At 42.0% G+C, this 27,970-nt stretch overlaps 1 protein-coding gene across 1 annotated transcript; it reads left to right on the top strand.

Moving 5' to 3' along the window:
* Positions 1-26: 26 nt before the first annotated feature.
* LOC133077718 (binder of sperm protein homolog 2-like) lies at positions 27-27,435 on the top strand. The gene is made up of 5 exons (XM_061172486.1): positions 27-51; positions 11,232-11,264; positions 14,085-14,225; positions 14,469-14,616; positions 27,394-27,435. The coding sequence occupies exons 1-5, from the start codon at positions 27-29 to the stop codon at positions 27,422-27,424; spliced, it is 378 nt and encodes a 125-aa protein (XP_061028469.1). The 3' UTR covers positions 27,425-27,435.
* The last annotated feature ends 535 nt before the right edge of the window (positions 27,436-27,970 follow it).

Genomic DNA, 27,970 nt, shown 5'->3' with positions numbered 1-27,970 from the left:
TTAAGTATCTCCTCACACCTGTTAGGATGGCTATCATCAAAAAGTCAAAAGGTAAGTGTTGGCTAAGATGGGGAGGAAGGGGAACCCTCACATGTTCTCCTCGAGGAATCCACTAGGGGTCAGGCTGGAGCCCATCACTGTTCAAGCTCCATGTAAAAGATAAAGTTCTTCCTCACCGTTGGAGGAAAGCGTGATCTTGTGAACTTAGTAGGCCCTGTCCAAAGAGGTCATGTAGCATCGTGGCTTAGAACACTCTGGAATCAGACAGCATGGGGTTTGAATCCCTACCCCACATTTTACCAGTGGTGACACTTCAGACAAATTAACTGATTTTGACCTTGGTTTCTCCATCCACAAATTGGGTTCATACTATTGCTTACCATATAGAGATTTTGTTTGGATCATATAATATAATGATAATTCTAAAATGATAATTTTATTATTATTAGTTGTAGTAATAGTTGTCCTAGCAGTAGCAATTATTAAAGAAAACAATTTTATAGCGCTAGAGACTGTTTAATTGCACTGCACATAATAACCCGTATAATACAGCAATCTTGGAAATTTGGTGCTTTTGTTACCTACGTCTTATATATCAGGAAAGTGAGGCATAAAGCAGTCTAGGTCACATAGCTAGTAAGTGGAGGAGCCAGGAATTGAATCCAAGCAGTTTGACAACAGGAACAGAGTTCTTAACATTAATAAATATGACTTACATAATTATGACTAACATTAATAACTTATGACGGTGATTTTCACTCAGGAGGATGTTTGGCCTGATTGTTTTACCACATTAGCTCGTAAATCCCTCACATCAAGCCCGTGCATCCAACAATGGCTGTCAGACAATATATATATATGTGTGTGTGTGTGTGTGTGTGTGTATTCTTTTACAGATTCTTTTCCATTATAGGTTATTACAAGATATTGAGTATAGTTCCCTGTGCTTTACAGTAGGTCCTTGTTGTCTACCTATTTTATTTTATTTTATTTCTTTTTTAACATCTTTATTGGAGTATAATTGCTTTACAATGGTGTGTTAGTTTCTGCTTTATAACAAAGTGAATCAGTTATATATATCCATGTGTTCCCATATCTCTTCCCTCTTGTGTCTCCCTCCCACCCTCCCTATCCCACCCCTCTAGGTGATCACAAAGCACCGAGCTGATTTCCCTGTGCTATGCAGCTGCTTCCCACTAGCTACCTATTTTACATTTGGTAGTGTATATATGTCCATGCCACTCTCTCACTTCGTCCCAGCTTACCCTTCCCCCTCCCCATATCCTCAAGTCCATTCTCTAGTAGGTCTGGTAAGACGGGAATAAAGACACATACTTATTTTATATATAGTAGTGTATATCTGTTAATCCCAAACTCCTAATTTATCCCTCCTCCCCCTTTCCTCTTTGGAACTGTAAGTTTGTTTTTATGTCTATGGGTCTATTTCTGTTTTGTATTTAAATGAGAAGACTTTTCTGAGCAGATGACATCAAATCACAGAATCTGAAGAAAGGGAGGGAGGGGAGTCCTGCCTGAAGTCTTTGAGGAATAGAGCTTCTGAAAGACAGGCAAATGTAAAAGACAGTGTGCTTAGGGTATTCAAGGAATAGTGTGTGTTGGGGGGGAGTGCTTGGTTTGAGGGAGGGATGGGGAACGTCGGAGGTCGGATCGAGTAGGGGCTTGGGCGTTCTTTTCTAAAATCTTGGAAGGCTATCAGGTATTCTCATCCTAGAAGCAACAGTATCTTTCTCTGGCTACTGTGTGGAGAGAATTAGGGGAGGCAGAGGTAAAAATCAGGGAAACTGGTTAGGCAGCTGTCGTGATTCACTGGGAGAATGATTGTGGTTGGATTAGAGAGAGAACATTGGCGAAGTGGGAAGTGGTTGACTATGGAGAACAGTATGGAAGTTCCTTAAAAAACTAAAAATAGAGCTACCATATGATCCTGCCATCCCACTCCTGGGCATATATCCAGAAAAAAACATAATTCAAAAAGATACCTGCACCCCAATGTTCATAGCAACACTATTTACAATAGCCAGGGCATGGAAGCAACTCAAATGTCCATCAGCAGAGGAATGGATAAAGAAGATGTGGTACATATATACAATGGGATATTACTCAGCCATAGAAAAGAACAAAATAATGCCATTTGCAGCATGGAGGGACCTTCAGATTGTCATACTGAGTGAAGTAAGTCAGACACAGAAAGACAAATATCATATGATATCGCTTATATGTGGAATCTAAAAAAAAGAGTACAAATGAACTTATTTACAAAACAGAAGTACAGTCACAGATGTAGAAAACAAACTGGTTACCAGGGGATAAGGAGGGGAAAGGATAAATTGGGAGATTGGGATTGACATATACACACTACTATATATAAAATAGGTAACTAATAAGAACCTACTGTATAGGGACGTCCCTGGTGGCACAGTGGTTAAGAATCTGCCTGTCAATGCAGGGGACACAAGTTCGAGCCCTGGTCTGGGAAGATCCCACATGCCACGGAGCAACTAAGCTCATGTGCCACAACTACTGAGCCCACGTGCTGCAACTACTGAAGCCTATGCACCTAGAACCCGTACTCCACAGCAAGAGAAGCCACTCCAACGAGAAGCCCGCACGCCACAACTAAGAGTAGCCTCCGCTCGCCGCAGCTAGAGAAAGCCCGCGTGCCATGATGAAGACCCAATGCAGCAATAAATAAATAAATAAATAAATAAATAAATAAATAAATAAATAAATAAATAAAAAAGAACCTGCTGTATAGCACAGGGAACTCTACTCAATACTCTGTAATGGCCTATATGGGAAAAGAACTTAAAAAAAAGAGTGGATATATGGATACATATAAATGATTCACTTTGCTGTACACCTGAAACTAATACAACATTGTAAATCAACTATACTCCAATAAAAATTAAGAAGAGAAAAGAAGAAGTGGGAAGTGGCTGGATTCAGGATAGATTTCAGTGGTAAAGTCTGCAGGGTTGGCTGGTGGATTGGATATAGGGTGAGAGAGAGAAATCAAGGGTGACTCCAGTGGGACCCATGCATCCAGGGGAACGGTTGTGTCATGTACGGAGACGTGATAGCAGAATAAGTAGTTTGGTGGGGAAAATAAAGAATATTTTGATGACCCCAATTTTATAGATGAGAAAAACCAGATTGGAATAGGTGAGTCCAATTGCCCAGAGTCTCACAGTGAGAAAGAGGTGGATATTACACTGAAACCCAGACGTTTCTGGCCACTAACAAAATGCTCACCCACTATCTCTTCAATCCTTCTCTGTGTGCCTGTGAATTCTCACATCTCTAGTTCCTCTCTCTCTCTCTCTCTCTCCCTCTCTCTCTCTCTCTCTCTCCCTCTCTCTCTCTCTCTCGTTTTTTGTTTTGTTTTGGCAGCACCAGCACGGCTTGCAGGATCTTAGTTCCCCAACCAGGGACTGAACCCGGGCCTTTGGCAGTGAAAACGCGGAGCCCTAACCACTGGACCGCCAGGGAATTCTGCCTAGTTCTCCCTTGAAATTATCAACTGCATGAGAGCTGTAGATTAAATTAAGTCCCAGTTGTCTACACGTGGGTATGGGTCTTTTCCAAGAATCAAGATATCTTTGCTTTTTTTTTTTTTTTTAAACATCTTTATTGAAGTATAATTGCTTTACAATGGTGTGTTAGCTTCTGCTTTATAACAAAGTGAATCAGTTATACATATACATATGTTCCCATATCTCTTCACTCTTGCATCTCCCTCCCGCCCACCCTCCTGTCTTTGCTTTTTTATGGTGATTCTCAATGCATGCCTACGATCTCAGATTCTCCCATGGTGTAAATGAGGCTGAGATCAACAATCTCATTTTGCAGAGATAAATCAGGGTATTAGGGACTGAACTGTGTCTCTCCCCAAATTCACATGTGAATGCTCTAAGCCCCAAAGAGACACCAGAGATCTCTTGCCTTCTTTCTTTCCTTTTCTCCCTCCCTCCTTCCCTCCCTACCCCCCCCCCCCCCACTCCCCATATGAGCACAGAGCAAAGACCTGAAGCACAGCAACAAGGCAGCCTCTACAAGCCAGGAAGAGAACCTTCTCCAGAAACCGAATTCTCCAGCACCTTGGTTGTAGACTTCTAGCTTCCAGAACCATGAGAAAATAAATGTATGTTGTTTAAACCACTCAGTCTGTGGTATTTTGTTATGGTCTCCCCAGCAGACAAATACACAGGGTTTCAGGATTTACTTACCTTATCTACAATTCCTCACCCTTAAAAAACAACAGATACTAGTAAGGTTCAACACCTGCTATTCGTCTTGTGCTGTGCATCTATGAAATACAGACATGAAGCAACCCTTGCAAAAAAAAATTAGCGGTTAAGTTATTTAGTTAGTGTCCCCAGTGAATAAGTGGGAAAGTTGGTATTTCAAAGTTTGTCCTTCTGACATTAATACTCATATATTTTCCACTGGTTCTCGAGTTGGCATTGCAAGAATTCAAACCCAGTGGCATACATCTCTTCATCTTTGCAGAAGATAAAACTGAGCCCCACATCATCCCCTGGCTGCTAGAACCATTGGTAATTTCTCTCTACTTCCCTGTGGTTAGAGGTATTCATATGGAATCTCTAGGGTGCAAGTCAAGCTCTGCCTCTTGGTACGTTCATGACTTTGGTCAAGTTGTCTATTCATCCTCACCCCACCCCTCCCAGTACTGTTGGCTAGACACCAACTTTGGTTTTGAAAGATAGCTTCTCACAGTGGGTTGAGCACCCTGGAGCATAATGACCATTCAATTGAGTAAGAAAGGAATAATGGGTTCTCTCTGACGTTTACTTCAGCCCGTCCAGGGGGTAGGATGTCCCGAGTCCTGCACACAGTATCCTGCCCATGACTTTAGGGTGTGGGGTGGGATGACTCTCTAGAAAGTGCCTCACCAACTCAGCACACATTCATCACCGCCTCTGTAACCTCATAAATATTCAGGAATATAACCTCCCATTATCTTGGGGAGAAGTTATAATTAGCACTGAGTATTTTTAAAAATTCACCAAAAAAAAAAAAAGATACAAAGTCAAAGATGCACAAACTATCTTCCCTAATCAATGACAAGAACTCAAATATCTGTCACAGATATCAGCCCATTAAATAATAGGTATAGAAAATAATAATTATAATAGATATAGAAAACTGACCTCGCATTCCCCTGATTTTGTTGGTAGGTATCCTGGACAGTAAGAGTGATAGACTACGGTGTGATGGAAAATGATTAATTGGAATTACTCAAAAAAAAAAAAAAAAAGAGTATTCACTGGGCTCTCAAATTGGATGCAGGTAGCCCAAACGTTTTAGAGATCTGGCGTGCAAGCTCAGAGAGCAAAAGTAGTTTTCCAGAGCTACTGGAAAATTACTAGCAAGTGTCAGAGATGAAGTAAGTTCATGGGTACAGAGTAAGAGTTGAACTTGTGACTCTGAAGAGACCAGGCTTCCTATGAAGGGACCTGTAAGACCTCGCTAACAATGGGTTGGGCAAGAGAAAGATGGCTTGATGCCAGACTGCCCGGATTGAATCTGTGCCCTTCCACATCGGCACAAGCCACGTAACTCTGACAAATGATGTTGCCTCTTGGAGCCTCAGTTTCCCCAGATGTCAAACCAGGGATATAATTCCCACACCATGAAGTTGAACGAGATGTCTCTCAGCTCTGCGCGTGATGCCAGCCACGTTGCCTACTCGTGATTGACAGGTGACCTCATTACCTGCAGAGCAGCCAGAGGCTCTGTTAAGATCTATCAGTCCAGCAAAATAGAGAAATAGAAAAAGAAAGAGCCTACATGTCAGACAGGAGAGACTCAGCTTCTCCATGCCTTTATCAGTTCTTCCACTTCTCCTGTATTCTGTTTTCTCATCTCTATTTGGAAAAGACAAATGTGTTTCTAAGCAGTACCCAGTTTTCCTATGTTTTGCAAATGGGGCATAAGTGATGTCTGAAAAGATCTCAGCACAGACAGGTGCTGAAGGATGAGCATTAATTCCCTCCCTTCCTGACGTTGTCATGATGCTTGATCTCCGGGATGGTTTGTTCCTCATCTCGGATTGCCCTGCACCAGGATACCTGCCTCCTTAGGGGAAGTCACTCTTCCAATCCCTTCTCTCTCTTATAAAGCGCTCTTCCCAGATCCCTCCAGAGATGGCAGGTGGGAAAGGAATTCTAAAGTGGACCAAGCCCACACATAGGAACTGGGATTAAGATCTGTCCTTTCCACATACTGGCTGACCACAAGGCACAATGCTTAGCCTTTCTGAGCCTTAATTATCCAGGAGGCTAAAGCTGGCTTTGCCTTTCTTGCTGGACTTCTCTCTCTCTCTCTCTTTTTTTAATAATCAAGGGAGTAAATGATGTGGAATGGATATGAAAGTGTTAAGCGAGCTCTAAAGCAGTGGTTCTCAAACTTTTTCAAACATTGGACTCACCGGCAGGGCTTGTTACAACATAGGTGACTGGTCTCATCCCCAGAGTTTCAGCAGGTCTGGTGTGGCGGCCTAAGGATTTGCATTTCTAACAAGTTTGCAGATGAGGGTGATGGAGCTGGTCCAGGGACCACACTTCCAGGATGCTGCTAGAGAGCATTCTAAGATGAATGTTCCTAATTTTTCTAGGCACTCTGAGATTTAGGGCATGGAAGAAGATGCTATGAAGTGAGTCTGTGTGCTGTGGGAGCCGCTGGAGTAGGAGGGGCAGAAATTGGAGAGAATAAAATCAGAGGCAACACTTGCTACGGTGCAGGCCATCTGCAGGAAGTTGGAAGTGATGACAAATCTGGCGAGCTGGGTGTCCCTGGTTCTCTGTATATGTAGGCTGAAAGCAGGTGAGATGGCAAGATGAGGGAGGGAGGGGAGGAGGGGAGGACAGAGGAAAAAGGTGAGACCTAGAAGGCAGTGGTTTGGGGTGAGACGGGCAGGAAACAGATTCTATCTAATGTCTGTAATATCTTTTAAATATTGCATAATGGTTAGTGCCGAAGAGAGGATTTGGAGGATTCTGGGTTCAAATCCTAGCACTTCCTCTTGCTGGTTGGGTGATCATGAGCAGGTAACTCTGCCTTACTTTAAGCCTCAGCCTTCTCATCTATATAATGGTTATAACACTCTTTAAGAAAGAGAAAGATGGACAACCTGCCTGATGGAACAACACGGATGAACCTGGGGGACATAACGCCAAGTGAAATAAGCCAGTGACAGAAGGACAAATACTGCATGATTCTACTTAGATGTAGTATCTAAAATAGTCACACTCATAGAATCAGAGTGTAGAATTGGTGGTTGCCAAGGGCTGGGGAAAAGGGGCAATGGGGAGTTTGTTTAATTGGTAAAAATTTTCAGTAATGCAAGGTGAAAAAGTTGCAGAGGTCTGCTGGAAAACATGGTGCCTATAGTTAGCAGTACTGGTTTGTGCCTTAAAATTTTATAAAGAGGGTAGATCTCATGTAAAGGGTTCATACTACAATAAAAATAGAAAGATAAAAAGAAAAAAGAGAGAAAGAAAGAAGGAAGGAAGGAAGAAAGGAGGAAAGAAAGAAAGAAAGAAGGAAAGAAAAAAGAAAGAAAAGGAAGGAAGGAAGGAAGAGAGAGGGAGAAAGAAAGGAACAAAGGGAAAGAAAGAAAAAGAAAGAAGTTTATTATGTATTGCTTTAGAAAGTTCTCCAAGATCTTTTGTTAAAGGAGCAAGTTTCAAAATAAACAGTATGTAGGCTAAGCTCTCCTTTGTGTAAAAAAGGGAATAAAATGTTATTAATACATGCACTTGAATATTCATAAACTGTCTCTGTAGATTTCACAAGAATTACAGCATGGTTATCTGTGGGGAGGCTGGGGTCAGGGATGGGCGGGAAGACTTATATGATTTCCCTTTCATAACTCGTTTGAAGTCTGAACCATATGCACTGCCTTTCAGAAAACAAATAAATTCAATAGAAGGTAAGTGATCTTTATCTCTTATCATTGTTGTAAGGATTCAAATAGAAAAGGTAGGCAAAATCCTTGGAATTGTCAATGCCCTGCATCTAACCCAAGCCCGCCAGATACACAGGGATGTTGAACAAATTGGTTTATCACTCACTGGAGACAAGAAGACCACACAGCATGGGGTACCATGGGCTGTCTTATTGAGAGGTTGTTAGGACCTATTCTAGGGTTTGGGAGATTTCGGGGGTCTTAGGTTAAGGAAGCTGGGCCTCACCCAAGATTGGATGCTCTAGGAAAGTGGAGGCAATTCTATGCCTGGGTATCTCAATAAATCTTCTCTAGAGTGAAGACAGAATAGCACAAGGAGAAAGGTGTAATCAACAAAAAAGCAGCAGTCACTCTTTTTGGCCAAGGGGAAGAGGTGTTTGGTAATTTGTGACACAGTGAAGTTGCTTTTGCCTGTGCTTGTACACAATGCTGAGGTGGTCTTGCTTTATCTCATTTTCTCATGATCTCAGAGTAACCTTGTCTGAGGTCATGATTCTGTGAGTTGTGTTATGCCTGATTGGAGAACGATATGGCTAGGTAGCCCCCAGTGTCAGGTCAGCTTTCAGCTGTCCGGGGGGCTGCCTTTAGCTTCCTCTTTCTCAGAACACATTGGGTACACTGTTAAGTCCTCAGTCGATATTGGTGGTGGCATTTCTTCTCATCATCAGCTGTAGGAGGAGGAGGAGGAGGAGGAGGGGATCAGATGGTAAAAGTGGTAATGTTTGGCCAGGCGAACGATGTGATTTAAGGACATAACAATGACAGGGGATCGGTAAGGATTTAGTCTTGTTCAGCAATATTAGCAGATGAAATGGCAAAGGACCATTTCCAGGGTAGTGAAAGAAATAGCTTATTTCCTGGAATCAGACAGAGCTGGATGAGAGTCCAGGCTGCACCCATTTTGGACTGTGTGGAAAAGGTTTAAATGAAAGTTTCTCTCTGCTCTTTCATCTGTAAAACGAGGAGAAGACTGTGAAGATTAAAAACTGTCAGAGAAGAGGGTGTAAATGTTAACCGCCATGACTGGACAAAGCAGAAGACTCACCCAGCTACTGTTAACCTTTATAACGAAATTTAAGCACCCATAGTTTTATCCTAAAGTGACCCTCATCTGCACACAGCAGAGCTTCAGCTCTGGGGCAGCACCTCCTAGAAGAGTTTCGGAGTCGGAAACAGCGCCCCCCAGAGGCAGGATTATTTCAGAGGCTCAGTTTCTGGAGTCAGAGCACCTGAACTACTTAGTTCTCTGGCTTTGAACAAGCGATTTCCCTCTATAAGACTCCGTCTCGGTACCTACAAAATGGAGATCATCGTTAATAATATGTAACCTATAAATATAATATGTAAAAATACCGACTTTACGGGGGCGCTGCAAGCATCATTTCTGTGAGATAATTAGCAGAAGGCATTAAGTACAGGAGACCACTCATAATAATCGTTTATTTAACCACGACTTCGAAAACGTTGACACCTTGTTAGCTACTTTCTGAAAAGCAAGGCTGCTGTTGGCTAATACGGATGCCATACTCACCACACAGCACCTCCTGCATTACAGAATCTCACGAAAAGCTATGAATTAGCATCACTATATCAAAGATCAAGAGAGTGAGGCACATCAGTTAAGTCACTTGCACAGGTAAGTGACAATGCCAAGGTAATATCAATATCGTGTCTAGGGTATATGCCCTGTAGTGGGATTGCTGGGTCGTATGGTAGTTCTATTTTTATACCCTGAGAAAACCATATTCAAAAAGAGTCATGTATCACAATGTTCATTGCAGCTCTATTTACAATAGCCAGGACATGGAAGCAACCTAAGTGTCCATCAACAGATGAATGGATAAAGAAGATGTGGCACATATATACAATGGAATATTACTCAGCCATAAAAAGAAACGAAATTGAGTTATTTGTAGTGAGGTGGATGGACCTAACTGTCATACAGAGTGAAGTAAGTTAGAAAGAGAAAAACAAATACCGTATACTAACACATATATATGGAATCTAAAAAAAAAAAAAAAAAAAAAAAAGGTTCTGAACCTAGGGGCAGGACAGGAATAAAGACGCAGACGTAGAGAATGGACTTGAGGACACGGGGAGGGGGAAGGGTAAGCTGGGACGAAGTGAGAGAGTGGCATGGACATATATACACTACCAAATGTAAAATAGATAGCTAGTGGGAAGCAGCCGCATAGCACAGGGAGATCAGCTCCGTGCTTTCTGACCACCTAGAGGGGTGGGATAGGGAGAGTGGGAGGGAGACGCAAGAGGGAGGAGATATGGGGATATATGTTTATGTATAGCTGATTCAGTTTGTTATACAGCAGAAACTAACACACCATTGTAAAGCAATTATACTCCAATAAAGATGTTAAAAAAAAAAATAGAAAAAAAAAATCGTGTCCAGAACACAATCTCCAAAATAAGACTTCTTGAGTTTGAACCTTGTTTCCACTAATCAGTGGTCGTATAACTTCCATTAGTTCTCTGTTGCCTATGTTTTTCTTGTCCGTAAACCTTTCGGGGTCAGGGAGGAGAATAGGGTTCTAAATTGTAATCTCTCCTTCATAGGGCTGTTGTGAAGGTCAACTGAGGCCAATAGCTGGAACATAGGAATGCCCAATTAAACATTAGCTAATGTTATTGATTAACAGGTCTTTGTATTTCCTTCCTAGTCTTTAACAGGGTCCAACTCGCTTTTATGGTGGTGGTGTCACTGAGACATGTCCTGATAAAGGTTCAGGGATGATAAAAGAGCAAAATGATTTTTTTAAAAATCAAAAAATATCACCAAGGCTGCTGGAAATATTCAACCTCTAGCACTGAACAAACAAACATGTTGTTTTCCTGAAATGTTGGCTTGTGGGCAAAAGCTAGAATGTTCCCTCCAAGCTTTGGACTTGTGGAATTTCAACCAATGAGTAGAAGTTGAGTGACCTTGGATAGGGTGGATTTACTCTAAATTACACAAAGGAAGACCTTGGGAATAGTTGGAGCTCATACCTGAATTAATGGGCTGTCTTGGGTGGATCCTGTCTTGGGTGGGACGCCGCCCCCCTCCCAATTAGAAGTTATCATAAGTCATCCAAAATGTGATAGTTTTTCTGCAACAGGAGAGCAGTTGACTGCATGAACGTCAAGGTACTTATAATAGCCATTAGTCTAGGAATGGAGTATTTTAGGAGGTGGTCTAAATTTTACCCTTTTTTTTCTCTTTCAGACTTGATTGTCCGTATCCGTCATCCGTATCCAGGTAGGGAGACATCTTTTTATTTGTTAGCATCTCAAATGTTAGCCCCCCACCCCACCCATGAAACAATGTTATCCATATCTCCAATGAAAGTCCCTTGCACTTACCTCCCTGTTGTTTTACTCTTTCCTTCACTGTTCTTCTGGCATAAAAGGCCCTCCCTGATCATGGTAGCCAAGATTTCCTTCCCTGCTCCTCCAGAAATTAACATCAGCATTTGTGGGTTTTATGGTTTGTGTGTTACTTTTAACAGCCTTCTATGTAGAGATATTATCTACATACCATAAAATTCATCCATTTTAAGTGTACCATTTAATGATTTTTAGTAAGTTTACAGAGCGGTGTAAACATCATCACAATCCAATTCTCGAACACTTCCATCACCCCAAGAAGATCCCTTGTATCCATTTTCAACCACTCGCATTCCCATCCCTAGGCACAGGCAACCACTAATCTACTTTCTATCTCTATAGATTGATCTCTTCTGGACATTTCATAGAAATGGAATCATACATGTGATTTTTTTGTGTGTCTGTTTTTAAAGTTTAAAAGTTAATCATGGAACTCTTATGGCTTCATCATAGATAGCTTTGCCACAATACCCCAATTCTTGGAAGAGTTCAACCATATCCACATGCAGACAAATGGGACTTAATTTTAACCTATAGCTCTCGTGAAGTTGAGAGTTTCAAGAAAGAAACAGAGATGTGGGAACACTGTGTGGGAATAGTCAAGCCAGTGAAAGGGAAACTTTAGTTATAAAAAATATTGATTGGCTTTTTAACTATTTCAGCCACCAATTACTTGTTTGGGGGTTGAACCAACACAGCCTGGAGTTTATGGTGGGAAAATGTGGCCTGTCAGCCCTCTTGTTTTGTTTTTTTACTGTGTTTTTATTTATTTTATTTGTTTATTATTTTTGGCTGTGTTGGGTCTTCGTTGCTGTGCGTGGGCTTTCTCTAGTTGTGGTGAGCAGGAGCTACTCTTCGTTGAGGTGCCCGGGCTTCTCATTGCGGTGGCTTCTCTTGTTGTGGAGCACGGGCTCTAGGCGCATGGGCTTCCGTAGTTGTGGTGCGTGGGCTCAGTAGTTGTGGCGCACGGGGTTAGTTGCTCCGTGGCATGTGGGATCTTCCCGGACCAGGCTCGAACCCGTATCTCCTGCATTGGCAAGTGGATTCTCAACCACTGCACCACCAGGGAAACCTGCCTTCTTGGTTTTGAGGTCAGAAGAAAGTTATTTTCAGAGCAGTGGACAGCAGGGTTTCTTTGTTTATAAATTGGGATCATATGCTGAGGACCAAAGCTGACCCTGGGAGAAGCTGACCTTAGGTAAAGCTGACAGTACCCAGTTCATTGGACTGATGTAGGATATCATTAAATGTGCTAGTCTTTGTAAACTGGGCACGTTATGTCCAGCACAGAGTAAGCTATATAATAGTTCATTATATAAATAAGTTATAACTAACTCACAAATAATGAACATAGTCATAACTAATTCTAAGTAATAGAAAATTGTTAAATAATAATTTAAAATATTAAATGATAAATATTATAATTACAATGTAATTAAATAATAAAAGTACTAATGGGAATTCCCTGGTGGTCCAGTGGCTAAGACTCCATGCTTCCACTGGCGGGGGCACGGGTTCGATCCCTGGTCGGGGAACTAAGATCCTGCATGCTACATGGCGAGGCCAAAAATAATAATAATAATAAATAAATAAAATTTTAAAATAAATAAAAGTACTAACATACTTGTTTAAAGTAATACTATAATTATTAAATAAAAATATAAATATGTATATTGATAAATAATAAGTAATTGCTAAATACTAAAACTCAATGAACCTTGCATCAAAATTATTTCAGGCTTATGAAGGGCCAACCAATATTTATTAAGTTTCTAGTATGGACCAATCCCTATCAGTTGATACCATGGGTCTAGCATTGAACAAGGTATGTGTGGTCACTTCCGACAAACGAGACACTGAACAAGTCATTACATTTTAAATAAATATAAGAACTTATAAGAAATATAAGGGAAGTTGGAAGTTCAGTACAAGTGGATCTGGCATAGTCTGAATGTTCAAGGGAGTTCCATGGAGATTTACATTTAGGCTGAACATCAGAGGAGGGTAAACAGGCAGAGGGTGTGCCAAGCAGAGATCATGTCTATACAACCCCAAGGCAAGAAAGATGGTGGTACACTTGGGAAACCTTACAAATCTTGAGCACAAGGAAGGGTGGGCTAAGGTGAGGCTGGAGGTGTATTTGGGAACCAGATCAAGTAGGGTATCATAAGCAATTTCAATCCTATTTCCTATCTTAAGAGTAATGGAATCTGAATAGATGCATGGCAGAGTCAGGTTAGTATTCAAGAACAAACATACCCCCTCCAGTGTGAAGAACAGACAGGACAAATCGGTTGGAAGCATCCAGAGATAAGTTACTGAGTAGTCAAGGCAAAAGGTGTGGAAGGAAGTGGAAAGCTTTGTGTGATACTTAGGAACTAACTTTGACAGGCTAAGAGATTTATTTTTCTAGGAGAGAGAGAGAGAAAAATCTAAGAAAGACTAGAATTTCGGCTTAGGAGATCTGGTGCACAGTCACTAGAGGACTTACATGAAAAGGAAGCCACCGACTCCAGTCTGCTTCCAGGTCCGGGTTGAAATAGGCTTCCTTTGATATTCACTTATACATTTTGTGCCAAAGCCAGCCAAAGGTGGATATGGGGGCAGTTGGTGCCAATAAGTGTGATAGACGTTAGAAAGTCAATTCCCTTTGTAAGCTTGCCCCACATTCTGCCTGCTTTCTCTTTTCCAGCGTTCCTTAACCATTCCTGTACCTTTCCATTTGCGTATGGCGACGTTATCTACTACAGCTGCATCTCCGTCCACAGTCATTATGCCTGGTGTTCTATTGACGAGGTATTCCAAGGCAGATGGCGGTACTGTACCGCGGAAGGTGAGGATCCCTGTGATGGGTTGTCTTAGATGCCTAGGATCCAAGAAGCAAGTGACAGCAGCTGGCTACTTGGTTTTGGGTGTCAGATAAACCTGAGTCCAAATCCTGACTTTTCTAAATGGTTTAACCACCTTGAAGACAGCTCTGTGTGGTAGAAAAAGCATGTGTTGTTGGTGTAACAATGGTTAATCTTAAGACTTTTTATGTTCATATTTCTCCTTCTTCTCCACCCTTTCTCTGCAGATCCCCCAAAGTGTACCTTCCCTTTCTTGTACAGAAATCAACTCTTTGATAGTTGCACCAAGGAAGGCTATGTTTTGAGTCGGAGTTGGTGCTCATTGACAAAAGATTACAACCAAGACAGAAAATGGAAACAATGCTCTCCTTACAAGTAAGTTGGCTGGGGAAGAATGGAATGGGGGTCTTACAGATCTCTTAAGGTGGGGACCCTCTGGATTAATGGAAAGAGAAGCTTGGGGTCTAGATCATCTAGTGATGGCTTAGATCAGAGGTCAGCAAACATTCCCTATAAAGGGCCTACTAGTAAGTAATTTAGGCTGTGCAAACCATGCTCAACTCTGCCTGGTAGCACAAAAACAGCCACAAGTAATTAAAAAAATAATAATAATAAACATGGCTGTATTCCATTAAAACTTTATTTATAGGTCCTGAAATTTGAATCTCATATAATTTTCAGATGTCACAAAATATCAGTCACCTTGTGATTTTTGGCTTTTGTCAACCATTTTTTTTAATTTATGTATTATGTCTGCTTGTCTATTATATTAATTTTTCATTAATTGGAAGTACAACCATTGTTGTCAACCATTCAAAAATGAGAAAACCATTAGTTCACAGGCCATCCAAAAACAGGTGGTGGGTTGGATTTGGCCTCCGGGCTCTAATTTGCTGGCCCCTGGCTTGAATGATTTGTCCGTGACCTCATTCGAATGAAGAAATGAGGTTAGTTTTCATTCAAAAGAAGATATGGGAAAGAGAAAAGTGTGGTCAACAGACATTGGAGAGTTTACCCATTTCTATGCTCGAATTATATTGAGGATTTTATTGGGTGCACAGTAGTGTCTCATGCAACCTTCATGATGCACTCAGGAAGTGATTATAGGTGTTATTATGCCCGAAGAGAAACGAGGAAGCTAAAGCATACGAGGCTAGGTAATACCCAAACCCAGTGTCAAATCCCATCTTCTTAATAAAGTTTCTTGCAGAGACCACTTGCCAACCATCTCTATTAACTGAGCCCATACTATACACTCTATTATGAGCTTTCCACTAGATATCTCTCTCCCCAACAAAACTGAAAATTTATGGATGTAGAAATGGACATTGAGAGCCAGGGCATCTCAGCCAATCAGCTAGTAAGAGATGAAGTAAGAGATTTAGCCTGGACTCAGTATGAATACTGATGGCTAAAATCAGTATTCATTTCCACACCCACAGCTCTATGCATTTGTCAAAACTCATATAGCCATTAATTTGGAAAAGTCTTTAATTTGGAGAAGTCTTTGCGGTCATTGTCAACAACACCAGTAACACACAGATAAAGACTCATGTGGGGCATTCCCTATCCGCATTGTAACTCTAGTGAGTGATTGGGTTGACCTTTCTTGTTGGGCTTCCAGAAGAGTCAAAGCCCCATCTGGGACCCAGATACAGCAACTGTGTTGTTTTGTATAAAAAGGGGTCCCACTTTCTCCCCCAATTGACTTTGATTGATTCTTGAACCTTCTCTGGAGTTCGGCCAATAGTTATTCATTCCTAGGCTGGTCTGCAGATTTGCAACTTGGTAAGATGCCAGGAAGGTTCTGTGGTTTCTAAACTTGGCTTTGAATTGGATGTTACTCATCCGCAAGCTTTTTTTTTTTTTTTTTTTTTTTTTTTTTTCGCAAGCTTTTTATTACCTTATAATAGGGTATCAATGGTGCTGGCTATAGCCATCCAATTTCATCGTTTGTATAGTGATTTTTTTCCTGGGATTTCTCAACCAGCTAGTGTATGCCCCTCCACAGGATACCATCCCAGTTCAGCTCCAGGGAGAGTTTTAACAATTGGACTGCCACCTTGCACCAGGGGCTGTGTGTTCTTCACCTACCACCACTAATGGGCTCCTCCTTGCCCTCAAGGATTGGGAGTGATCCGGCTCCAAATCCCCATCTGATGCGTACTTTCCTGGACCACTCCCAGTACTGTCACAGACTGGGTCCTCAGAAACAGATGTTTTTACTCTCTCTCTGCCTTCCTTCCTCCCTCCTTTCTTTCTTTTTTACTCCCTTGGTCCAGAAAGTTTGAGATGGCTATTAAAAATAATTAGCTTTATAATAATAAATTTAGTTAATAGATGAAAAATCAAGGAAAATTCAGAGTCATATAGCAAGAGGTAAAGTTAACACTGTATAGGCTGTACGATGAGACTACAGTTGGGGCAGAGCTTCCTAGCAGCCAAGTAAATAGGAATCTATGTTTAGTTCCATTAATTACATTATCCATAATATTGAAAACCTACTTTCAAGAGAAGACTTTTAGAGGGCTTATCACTCTCCCTCATGAGAGATGTTCAGTTTTATGCATGAAAATAACTTTTTCCTCCACCCCATCTTCCTATGCTCCTGCTACCTTTCTGCTTTGGAAGGCCATACTCGGCAGTGGCTAATCACTAATTCACCATTTACTTCACCTCTGTGAGCCCACTTTCTCATCTATTAAATAGATTTAAAATGGGTATTTTATAGGCAACCATTCATAACTATTTATGGTGCTTATGAAGATGGGCCTAATACAGAGTAAGTGTGATGTTGTGTTTGCATTTTCCTCTGGCTTCCTTTTTTTCTCTCGTTCTTTCTTTTTTCCCCCCGTCCCATACTTTCCCAATTTTTTTTTTATAAAATGAGATTTAAGGTGGAGTGCACAGCCATATAAAATAAAAGATAACAATAATTAGAAGTAGGTTAAAAATGCAGAAGGATGAATGGGATGAGGATGAATGGGATGTAGAAGGCAGCCTGCCTTGAAATTAACAGATTGAAAGAGAACACAGAGCCTTCCTACCCGCTACAGGTGAGCAAGGGTTTGGGTAACCTTGAACTCTCCTTGTCAATAAATAGTGATGCCCAGCAATTGCCATTCTACGGATGTATCCTAAAGAAAACATTGGACGACTGCACAAATACGTATGTAAGGCAACGGTCATCACAGTGACCAAAAAAAACCAGTTAATATATCCATCAGTTGTTATTGAATGAGAAGAGTCACAGTAAAATAGAGTATTGAAAATAGATGTGTAGGTTGGTATTTAATGACACGAAAAATGTTCAAGATACAATGTTTATATTAGAAGGTAGACGACCTTAAGAAAACACAACAATTTAAAAATACTCACAAGTATTTTATTATAAATATAGAAAAAAGGCCCTAGACAGATAAGTATGAGGAAATGTTAATAATAGTCACATTTGTGCTGGATTGTTGGCAGGTTCCACATTCTTAGTACTTCATATGCTGTCTAATGTTTGTAGTTATATACATGCATTACTTTTATTTTATTTTTTAAAATATTTATTTATTTGGTTGCACGGGGTCTTAGTTGCGGCAGGTGGGCTCCTTAGTTGTGGCTGCGAACTCTTAGTTGTGGCATGCATGTGGGATCTCGTTCCCTGACCAGGGATTGAACCCGGGCCCCCTGCATTGGGAGCACAGAGTCTTAACCACTGCGCCACCAGGAAAGTCCCTACTTTTATTTTTTAATATGTATTTTGATTTACACAAGTAATATGTGAGTAAATGCTCACTTAAACACTGAAGCAGCATGTGAATATAGGGAGTAAAATGCTACTATTCCCTCCTACATTCCCTCTTGCCTTTCTCCTCTCTTTCACGGCAGCAAATACAACTGATGATTCAGGATGTATTCTTCCAGGTTCATTCTATGCATTTACACAAATATAAAATTTTAAGGTCTTTTAAAAAGTAAGTGAACTATACTGTCCCCTTTGTCCTGTGACTTGATCTTCATTTAAATATATACATTATGGAGATTTTTCCATGTGAATGCCTAAGCCTTCCTCACTTTTCTTCATGCTTTTAATCAAATTTCATAATATGGATATACCATTCCCCCATCAAAGTACAATTTGATTGTTTTTAATATTTTGATATTACTATGACCGAATGGGTACTGTCTACACTGGTTTTTTAGTAAGTGTGTAAGGGGTTTTTAAAATTATTATTAAAATAGCTGAGTGAAATCACTGGGTCAAAGAATATGTATGTGTTAAGTGTGTGTGTTAAATTTTAAGTTATTCCAAATTATCCTCAGTCAATATTATGAGACTGACCGTTTTTAACAACTTCCTTAACGTTGAAAATTATCAGCTTAATAAATTTGTTCAAATGATGGACTAGATAATTTATGTTAAATTAATCAGCAGGGCTTCCCTGGTGGCGCAGTGGTTAAGAATCCGCCTGCCAATGCAGGGGACATGGGTTTGAGCCCTGGTCCGGGAAGATCCCACATGCCGCAGAGCAACTAAGCCCGTGTGCCACAACTACTGAGCTCTGCGCTCTAGAGCCCGTGAGCCACAACTACTGAGCCCACGTGCCACAACTACTGAAGCCCACACATCTAGAGCCCGTGCTCTGCAACAAGAGAAGCCCCTGCAATGAGAAGCCGGTGCACCGCAACGAAGAGTAGCCCCTGCTCACTGCAACTAGAGAAAGCCCGCACACAGCAACGAAGACCCAACACAGCCAAAAATAAATAAATAAAATAAATTTATTTTAAAAAAAAATTAATCAGCAAATTAAAATGATCCATAATGGCATATTGAATGTGAGAGTGAGAGAGAAATACTGACACCTTCCTTAGGCCACTGATCGCCTATGTTCCTCTCTTCTCCTGTTCTACTTATTCATGCTATTTTGTTCTTAGAGGTAGACCATATCTCCCATCAGGGAGGAGCAAGGATTATCCTGTCTTGAACGGTGACAGACTGTGATACTGATTCTAATCTCTTTTTTCTTCCGCAGTATTTAGATAAGTCACAGTGTCCTTGAAGAGGCAGAAGTTATGGGATTCATCAGCTGCCTCTCAAAATACGTCCTACCCCTGATCATTCTGACCAATAAAGATTTGCTCTCTCTTCCATGTGAATGACTCCTTTTCCCGAAAAAAGACACAGCCAAAGCTCAGTGCTGATCATCGTAATGCTGGCCGTGGGGGAGGGGTGGGGGAACCAGTAGGGCATTTGTGGGGAAGAACCTGCATTCCAAGTCTTATAAATAAATAAATAAACAAAGAAAGAAAATTTTTTAAAAATCCGGATGAATTGCTAACAGTATAATCTTTGGCAAGTTAACGAAATGGTCAGAGAAACTCACTTCCCCTTACACAATTTAAAAAATTTTTAATTACAGTATACAATTTACCTCAATTTTGAGGTAAAATTTAGGATATACAATTAACCATTTTATTTATTTATTTATTTTATTTATTTTTGGCTGCTTTGGTTCTTCATTGCTGTGCACTTCTTTGGATACTCTTCGTTGCTGTCCGCAGGCTTCTCATTGCAGTGGCTTCTCTTCTTGTGGAGCAGGGGCTCTCAGTGCATGGGCTTCAGTAGTTGTGGCTCACGGGCTCAGTAGTTGTGGCTCACAGGCTCTAGAGCACAGGCTCAGTAGTTGTGGCGCATGGGCTTAGTTGCTCCTCGGCATGTGGGATCTTCCCGGGCCAGGGCTAGAATCCGTGTCCCCTGCATTGGCAGGCGGATTCTTAACCCCTGCACCACCAGGGAAGCCCCAATTAACCATTTTAAAGTGAAAAATTCAGTGGCATCCCAAGAGGAAACCTTGTACCCATTAAGCAGTCATTCTCCAATCCCTCATCCTCCCAGCCCCTGGCAGCCACTAATCTTTCTGTCTCTATGGATTGACCTCTTCTGGATATTTCATATAAGTGAAATCATGCAATATGTGACCTTCTGTGTCTGGCTTCTTTCACTTAGCATAATGTTGGTGAAGTTCAACGTTGTAGCATGTGTCAATACTTAATTTCTTCCTATGGCTGAGTAATATTTCATTATCTGGATATACCACGTTTTGTTTATCTATTAACATGTAGACTTCATAAAGTACATATGTCATGTGTGTAGAGCTATGTGAATTTTCACAAAGTAAACACTCCATGTAACTGACAACCATATTAAGAGATCATTTCTAGCCCTGCTTCATGCCCCCTTCCAGGCACTACCCACCAAGGGTAACCACCAGCCTGATTTCTGACAGCATAGATTAGTTTTGTCTCTCTTTGTATGTTTCATAAAAATTGAATCATACCTCTGTGTCTGCCTCCTGTCATTCAAGATTATGTGCGTGAGATTCATCCATACCGTTGTGTGTAGATGTGGACCCTTCTTTCTCACTGATGTATAATTTTCCACTAAGTGAAGGCACCACAATTCATTCATCCATGTTACTCTTGATCATCATTTGGGTGGTCTTCATCCAGGAACATTATGGTCAGCACTACTACCAAAATTCCAGTACGTCTCTGGCAAATATACGTACTAATGTAACAGAGGGGAACAAACCTGACTCCATATTGAATCTATTCCTTCAGCTCTAACCTCTTGTGCTGTGTTTGCCTGTGCTTTGTCATGCTGGCTGTGCAGCTTTGTAAAAGAATGTTGCCGGGACTTCCCTGGTGGCGCAGTGGTTGAGAGTCTGCCTGCCGATGCAGGGGACAAGGGTTCGAGCCCTGGTCCGGGGAAGATCCCACATGCCGCGGAGCAACTAAGCCCGTGCGCCACAACTACTGAGCCTGCGCGTCTGGAGCCTGTGCTCCGCAACGAGAGGCCGCGACAGTGAGAGGCCCGCGCACCGCGATGAAGAGTGGCCCGCGCTCGCCGCAACTGGAGAAAGCCCTCACACAGAAGCGAAGAACCAACAGAGCCAAAAATAAATAAATAAATAGATTTATAAAAAATAATAATAATAATAATAATAATGTTGCCTATAGCCTGAAATATACAGGATAGGCCATTCTCAAGGCTCTTTAAAGGAATCACACTTTTCCATTCATAGAGAGTTAAAACGTTACAGAGCAGAGAATAACATTTTTCTCGTTGGAGGTTTATAAGAACACAGTGACCATAACTACGTGTACAGCTGCAAGAACACAGGATTCCGGCACCAAGAAGTTTGTGACGACAAACCACATCCCTCCCCTTTTAGTATAAAAGAAGCCTGAATTTTAACTCGGGGAAGATGGTTCTTTGGGACACTAGTCCACCGTTTTCTCGGTCTGATGGCTTTCTGAATAAAGTCACTATTCCTTGTCCCAACAACTTGTCTCTCGATTTATTGGCCTGTCGTGCGGGGATCACTATGAGCTTGGACTCAGTAACACTAAAATAAGAATTGCTGAGTCAGAAAGTGTAGCACGTTCAACGTCAGTGGTGACCGACTAACCCTCAGACCACGGAACTAGCAAGGGCATCAAGATTTAGCACATTAAATTGTATCCCTGGTCATGGACTCATGACCCAATCAGAGTCATGATTCTTTCAACTGGTGGCAGAGGTGAGGGAAGACTTCTCTGTGTTAGCTAAACTACTGGGAGGTCAAATGAAGATGCTTAAGCCTCGTTTCCCACCATGCAGCAAAAGCCCACGTGCTGTAAGAAAGAATGCGGCGGACAGTTTTACCTCCAGTTATCTGGAATTCTACCTCTGTCTTTTCCTTGGTTTGGTTATTGGAGCCAATAAAGTCTCCCTTTTTGCTCAAGTTAATTTTATAAGTTACATCCAAGAAGTCCCATTCCTAGCCTTCTCAGCCCAAGGACGAGGAGACCCGTTTTGTGAAGGCAGGCTCACACGCGTGCAGCTGACTCACCAACTGTGGTCCCAACTATAGACCTGGAAACAGCTCTGGACCCTGAGGAGTTGGCTACAACCCTGTTTGACTCTGGTTCTGTCACAAGCACCTACGCCCAGGGACCCTGGAGGAGCCTCACCCCCTGGTGCATCAAGTAATAAGCATACAGATCTGGGTCCCAGCTCTGGACACTGCAGTGGTCTGTGAACCACTCCAGCCCCTCTTGGCTCTGGGGTCCAGGAGCCCCCAGAGGACACTGAATTAGACAATTGCCCACAGACAAGAGAGCCTTTGTGTTAGTCCTGGAGTCCAGCAGGGAAATTTCAGCACACAGTTGGAGGAAGAAAAATGCAAGATTGGATGCACTGAATAGGGTAAGAGGAACAATTCGACTTTATCCACGTCACCCCTCCCTGAAGATGGCACAGCTTGGTGCCAAGGGTGACCTTTTTGGCTGTGATTTCTCCCTGGGGTGAAAGTGAGAGTTTGGGAGTCAGTGCCTGGCTACCCCAGCTGGGGGGATGCTGCCAAAGACACCCATTGCTCTCTCACCTCATTCAGAGTACAGGTATACCTCAGAGATACTGCAGGTTCGATTCCAGGCCACCACAGTCAAGCAAATATCACAATAAAGCGAGTCAGACAAATCTTCTGGTTTCCCAGCGCATATAAAAGTTATGTGGGGACTTCCCTGGTGGCACAGTGGTTAAGAATCCGCCTGCCAATACAGGGGACACGGGTTCGAGCCATGGTCCAGGAAGATCCCACATGCCGCGGAGCAACTAAGCCTGTGAGCCACAGCTACTGAGCCCACGTGCCACAACTACTGAATCCCGCATGCCTAGAGCCCGTGCTCCGCAACAAGAGAAGCCACCACAATGAGAAGCCCACGCACCGCAACGAAGAGTAGCCCCCACTCGCCGCAACTAGAGAAAAGCCCGCACACAGCAATGAAGACCCAAAGCAGCCAAAAATAAATAAAAATTAAAAAAAAAAAACTTTACTACAGACGTCCCTGGTGGTCCAGTGGTTAAGATTCCATGCTTCCACTGTAGGGGGCACTGGTTTGATCCCTGGTCGGGGAACTAAGATCCTGCATGCTGCACAGCGCAGCCAAAAAAATAAATAAATAATTAAAAAAAATACTTTATTGCTAAAAAATGCTGACCATCCTCTGAGCCTTCAACGAGTCGTAATTTTTTGTGGGTGGAAGTTTTGAAATATTGTGAGAATTAACCAAATGTGACACGGAGACATGAAGTGAGCAAATTGTGTTGGAAAAATGGCACTGATAGACCTGCTCGAAGCAGGGTTGCCACAAACCTTCAATTTGTTTAAGAAGAAAAAAAAGTTAACATATGTGAACTGCAATAAAACGAGGTCTACCTATACTGCATCATGAGTGGCAAGACTGGGGGTGGTAAGCAGCTGGGGGAATAGCAGCCAGGGGTCAGAACAGAACAGATCTCAGTAACCGCACCAGGGACCCCCTCGCAAGGCTCACCCTGGAGCCAGTGGGGACACCTCCCCTGTGTACCCCCCTTGCTGGCCCAGAGACAATGCCAGCACTCCACACACCTTACCTCCCCAACACCTGTGACCTAATCCCAGGACACACACCCCCACAGCGGCAGGAGCGAGCTTTTACAGACAGCTAGTGAGTACGCACAGAAAGCCAGACCCAAGGTATGGAAACAAGTTGTGTCCATCAACATTTGAATGGATAAAGAAGAGGTGGTGTGTGTGTGTGTGTGTGTGTGTGTTCACACAGTGGAATATTATTCAGCCATGAAAAGGAAGGAAATTCTACCATCTGTGATAACATGGATGGACCTTGAGGGCATTATGCTAAGTGAAAGAAGTCAGACAGAGAAAGACAAATACCGTATGACATCACTTATACATGAAATCTAAAAAAGCCAAACTCCATCTTCCAGGAATAGGAGGGCAGGGATTGAGGCCTCATGAGTCTGGGTTAAGGTAGAGAGAGAAGACAGTGGTTAAAACCAGAAAGTCTAGAGTGGGGTGTCGTTACCTCCAGAACTTATGACTGTTAACTCAGCCTGGGCTTCATGAGTCATAGAAGTGGATCCCTTAATAAAATAAGAGTTTACAAAAAATTTTTTTAATAAAATAAAATTAAAAAGCCAAACTCAAAGAAACAGGGTAGAATGGTAGTCTCCATGGGGCTGGTAGGTGAGAGAAATGGTAGATTTTGGTCAAAGGGTACAAACTTCCAGTCGTGAGATGAAAAGTCGAGGGATGTAAATGTACAGCATGGTGACTCTAGTTAACAATATTGTATTACAAACCTGAAAATTGCTAAGAGCGTAGATCTTAAATGTTTTCACTACACACACACACAAAAAGGTAATTATGTGAGGTGATGGAGGTGTCAACTAACCCTATTGTGGTAATCATTTCACAGTATATATGTGTATCAAATCATCATATGGTACCCCTTAAACTTACACAGTGTTATTCAATTATATCTCAACAAACCTAGGGAAGAAACTGTTTTTTTTTTTTTTTTCACACACTCTGTATTTTATTTTTACAAGAGATGAATAGACTGACACCAAGCGAGAAACTGTTTTAAAAAGAATTATGGATAAAGCAAGTTGGCTTACTAAACATCAAATAAGTTCATAGCTTTTTGGAGAAACATACTTTTTTTATATGCTTGCTCTTCTGCTATGCAAAGAAGGGGATTAGTTTCGACCAGAAAACAAAAACAAAAACAAACAAACAAACAAAAACACCAGAAGAATGAGCAAGGACTTACAAAAGTGGCGTTTAGTTCATCATTAAAAAAAAATGAAAGGCTCCTAACAATTACAGCTCCCTTAGAGACACTAGAATTCAAGCAGCACAAACACCTTTTTAAAAATGGGGAAGAAACAATGGAAAATAACCTCCAACAAATAATAAGCAAAGACAAAAAGAAAGAAGACAGGAGGACTAAGGAAAGAAAACAGTTGAAAGGCTGTAAGATCAAATGCGTTAGTGATAACAGTCAATTAAAATAAGTTAAATACCCAAATTAAGGAAGAAGAAAACAAAAACTATTTCAAAGGAACAAAACTGCATTATATGGTGCTTGCAGGAAGCACGTTGAAAAGGTGCAGGGATGGGGTGAGGGCATGGGATTGTAGGAAAGTCCTTGTGAGAAAGCAGGGGTCCTTGATCACTAGACGATTCACATAGCTGTCACCCAGCACTGCTCATGGGCTCTCGGTATATCTAGTAAAATAGTAACGAAACAGCCTTTTGGTTCTCGGAAATCAATAGCACTCTGTGTATGGATGAGAGCTGTATAAATGTCATTAAGGTTAATGAGGTGGACAGCGGAGCTTGATGCTTTGTTCTATCTCTCAGATGCCAGAACATTCTGTTCAAAGCAGAGATGGAGCTCTATCTGAAAGTACCATTAAACGGCCATCACTGGTGCCCTGGGGTCAAAGGATGGCCTCAGGCCTTTTCTCCATTCCACGCACTCCTTGCTCAAACGTTTGCACTCGTCTCGACTTCTCTGGTAGGGTTATGTGCATATTCTGCAAATTCTGGGACAAAGCGGCTGGCGTGCAAAGCTATACAAAAATCACTGGATTTCTTTCAAATGCAACAGCATTGTGTGTTCATTTTTGTACGGTATATATGTGGCTAAAGATCATACAGAATAAGACAGAAGTTCTGAACTCTGTGTTGAGAACTTCGTGTTTCTGGAGTCTGTCCTCCCTTCCTGGCGTCGTAAATGGTCTGGAATCCTAGATCTCACCTGAGATGAGTGAGATTTGGAATGATGTGAGACAGCTTCAGCTTTGCGCAATGGAATTGATGGGATCAACTTATAGGGAAGACTCATGTGGCCCTGGAAACAGCAGTGTAGCCCGGAATCGAAGAGCTCTGTATTAGTCTCCTGGGGCTGCCATAGTGAATTACCACAAACTTGGAGGCTTGAAACAGTAGAAATGCATTCTCTCACAGTTCTGGAGGCCAGAGCCCCAAATCAAGATGTTAGCAGGAACATGTCTCTCCAAAACTCTAGAGGAGGATCCTTCCTTGCCTCTTCCAGCTTCTGGTGGCCCCAGGTGTTCCTGGGCTTGTGGCCGCATCAATCCAATCTCTACCTCCATCTTCACATGGCCTTCTAACCCTAACCCTAACCCTAACCCTAACCCCTTAACCCTAACCCTAACCTTAACCCTAGCCCTAATCCTGAGTCTTCTCCTATTCTGTCTCTCATAAAGGCACTTGTCATTGGATTTAGGGCACACCTGGGTAAGCCAGGATGATCGATCTCATCTTGGAATCTTTAACTTTATTACATCGGCAAAAAAGTTTTTCCAGATAAGGTCACATTCATAGGTTCCAGAGATTAGGACATGGCTGTATCTTTGGGGACCACTATTCAACCTGCTCAAGCACAGACTCTGGAAAGAAACTGCCAGCGTTCCTATCTCAGCTCTGCCACTTAGCAACTACGTGATAAACTCTTTATTTTTTTTTAACATCTTTATTGGAGTATAATTGCTTTACAATGGTGTGTTAGTTTCTGCTGTATAACAAAGTGAATCAGCTATATGTATACATATATCCCCATATCCCCTCCCTCTTGCGTCTCCCTCCCACCCTCCCTATCCCACCCCTCTAGGTGGGCACAAAGCACCGAGCTGATCTCCCTGTGCTATGCGGCTGCTTCCCACTAGCCATCTATTTTACATTTGGTAGTGTATATATGTCCATGCCACTCTCTCACTTCATCCCAGCTTACCCTTCCCTCTCCCCATGTCCTCAAGTCCATTCTCTATGTCTGCGTCTTTATTCCTGTCCTGCCCCTAGTTTCTTCAGAACCAATTTTTTTTTTAGATTCCATATATATGTGTTAGCATACGGTATTTGTTTTTCTCTTTCTGACTTACTTCACTCTGTATGACAGACTCTAGGTCCATCCACCTCACTACAAATAACTCAATTTCATTTCTTTTTATGGCTGAGTAATATTCCATTGTATATATGTGCCACATCTTCTTTATACATGATAAACTCTTAACCACTCTGAACTCCCATTTCTCTAAATCTAAAATACAGATAATGATAGTTCCTTAATATAGAAAGCATTGCTAAGACAGCAAACCTTGTGTTTGTTTTCTCACTCATACTTCATTTTATACATTTGATTTTTCATCCATCCTAGAATTCATTTCTTGGATGTGACCCAAGGAAATTTCACATCGTTCTGCTTTAATGAACCCGTTTTCCTGCTGACTTCACAACTGCTCAGGTCTTTCTGGACATGCCTCACAGCAGAATAGAAGAAACCACCTCTGGACTTCCCTGGTGGCGCAGTGGTTAAGAATCCGCCTGCCAGTGCAGGGGACATGGGTTCAATCCCTGGTCCGGGAAGATCCCACATGCCGCGGAGCAACTAAGCCGGTGCACCACGACTACTGAGCCTGCACGCCTAGAGCCCACGAGCCACAACTACTGAGCCTGAGTGCCACAACTGAGCCCGCATGCTGCATCTACTGAAGCCTGTGCGTCTAGAGCCCGTGCTCTGCAACAAGAGAAGCCACTGCCATGAGAAGCCCACGCACCACAACGAAGAGTAGCCCCCGCTCACCGCAGTAGAGAAAGCCCACGTGCAGCAACGAAGACCCAACGCAGCCAAAAAAAAAAATTAAAAAAAAAAAAAAGAAACCACCTCAAATCACCTTCCGCCTGGTATACCTGGAATTCTGTAATTGGGACTCCAACTTACTTTTCTCTTACTCAAACCCCATGTCTTGTTTTGTTTTCTTCTTTCCCTTCCACAGGCCCCCTGTTGGGTTGGCCACAGGGAATATCAAAAGCTAGTGGGT

This window comes from Eubalaena glacialis, chromosome 18 (assembly GCF_028564815.1).
Source record: "Eubalaena glacialis isolate mEubGla1 chromosome 18, mEubGla1.1.hap2.+ XY, whole genome shotgun sequence".
Classification (NCBI taxonomy): Eukaryota; Metazoa; Chordata; class Mammalia; order Artiodactyla; family Balaenidae; genus Eubalaena; species Eubalaena glacialis.
Note: the sequence above shows the minus strand (reverse complement) of the source record. Positions and strands in the feature narration are given on the sequence as shown.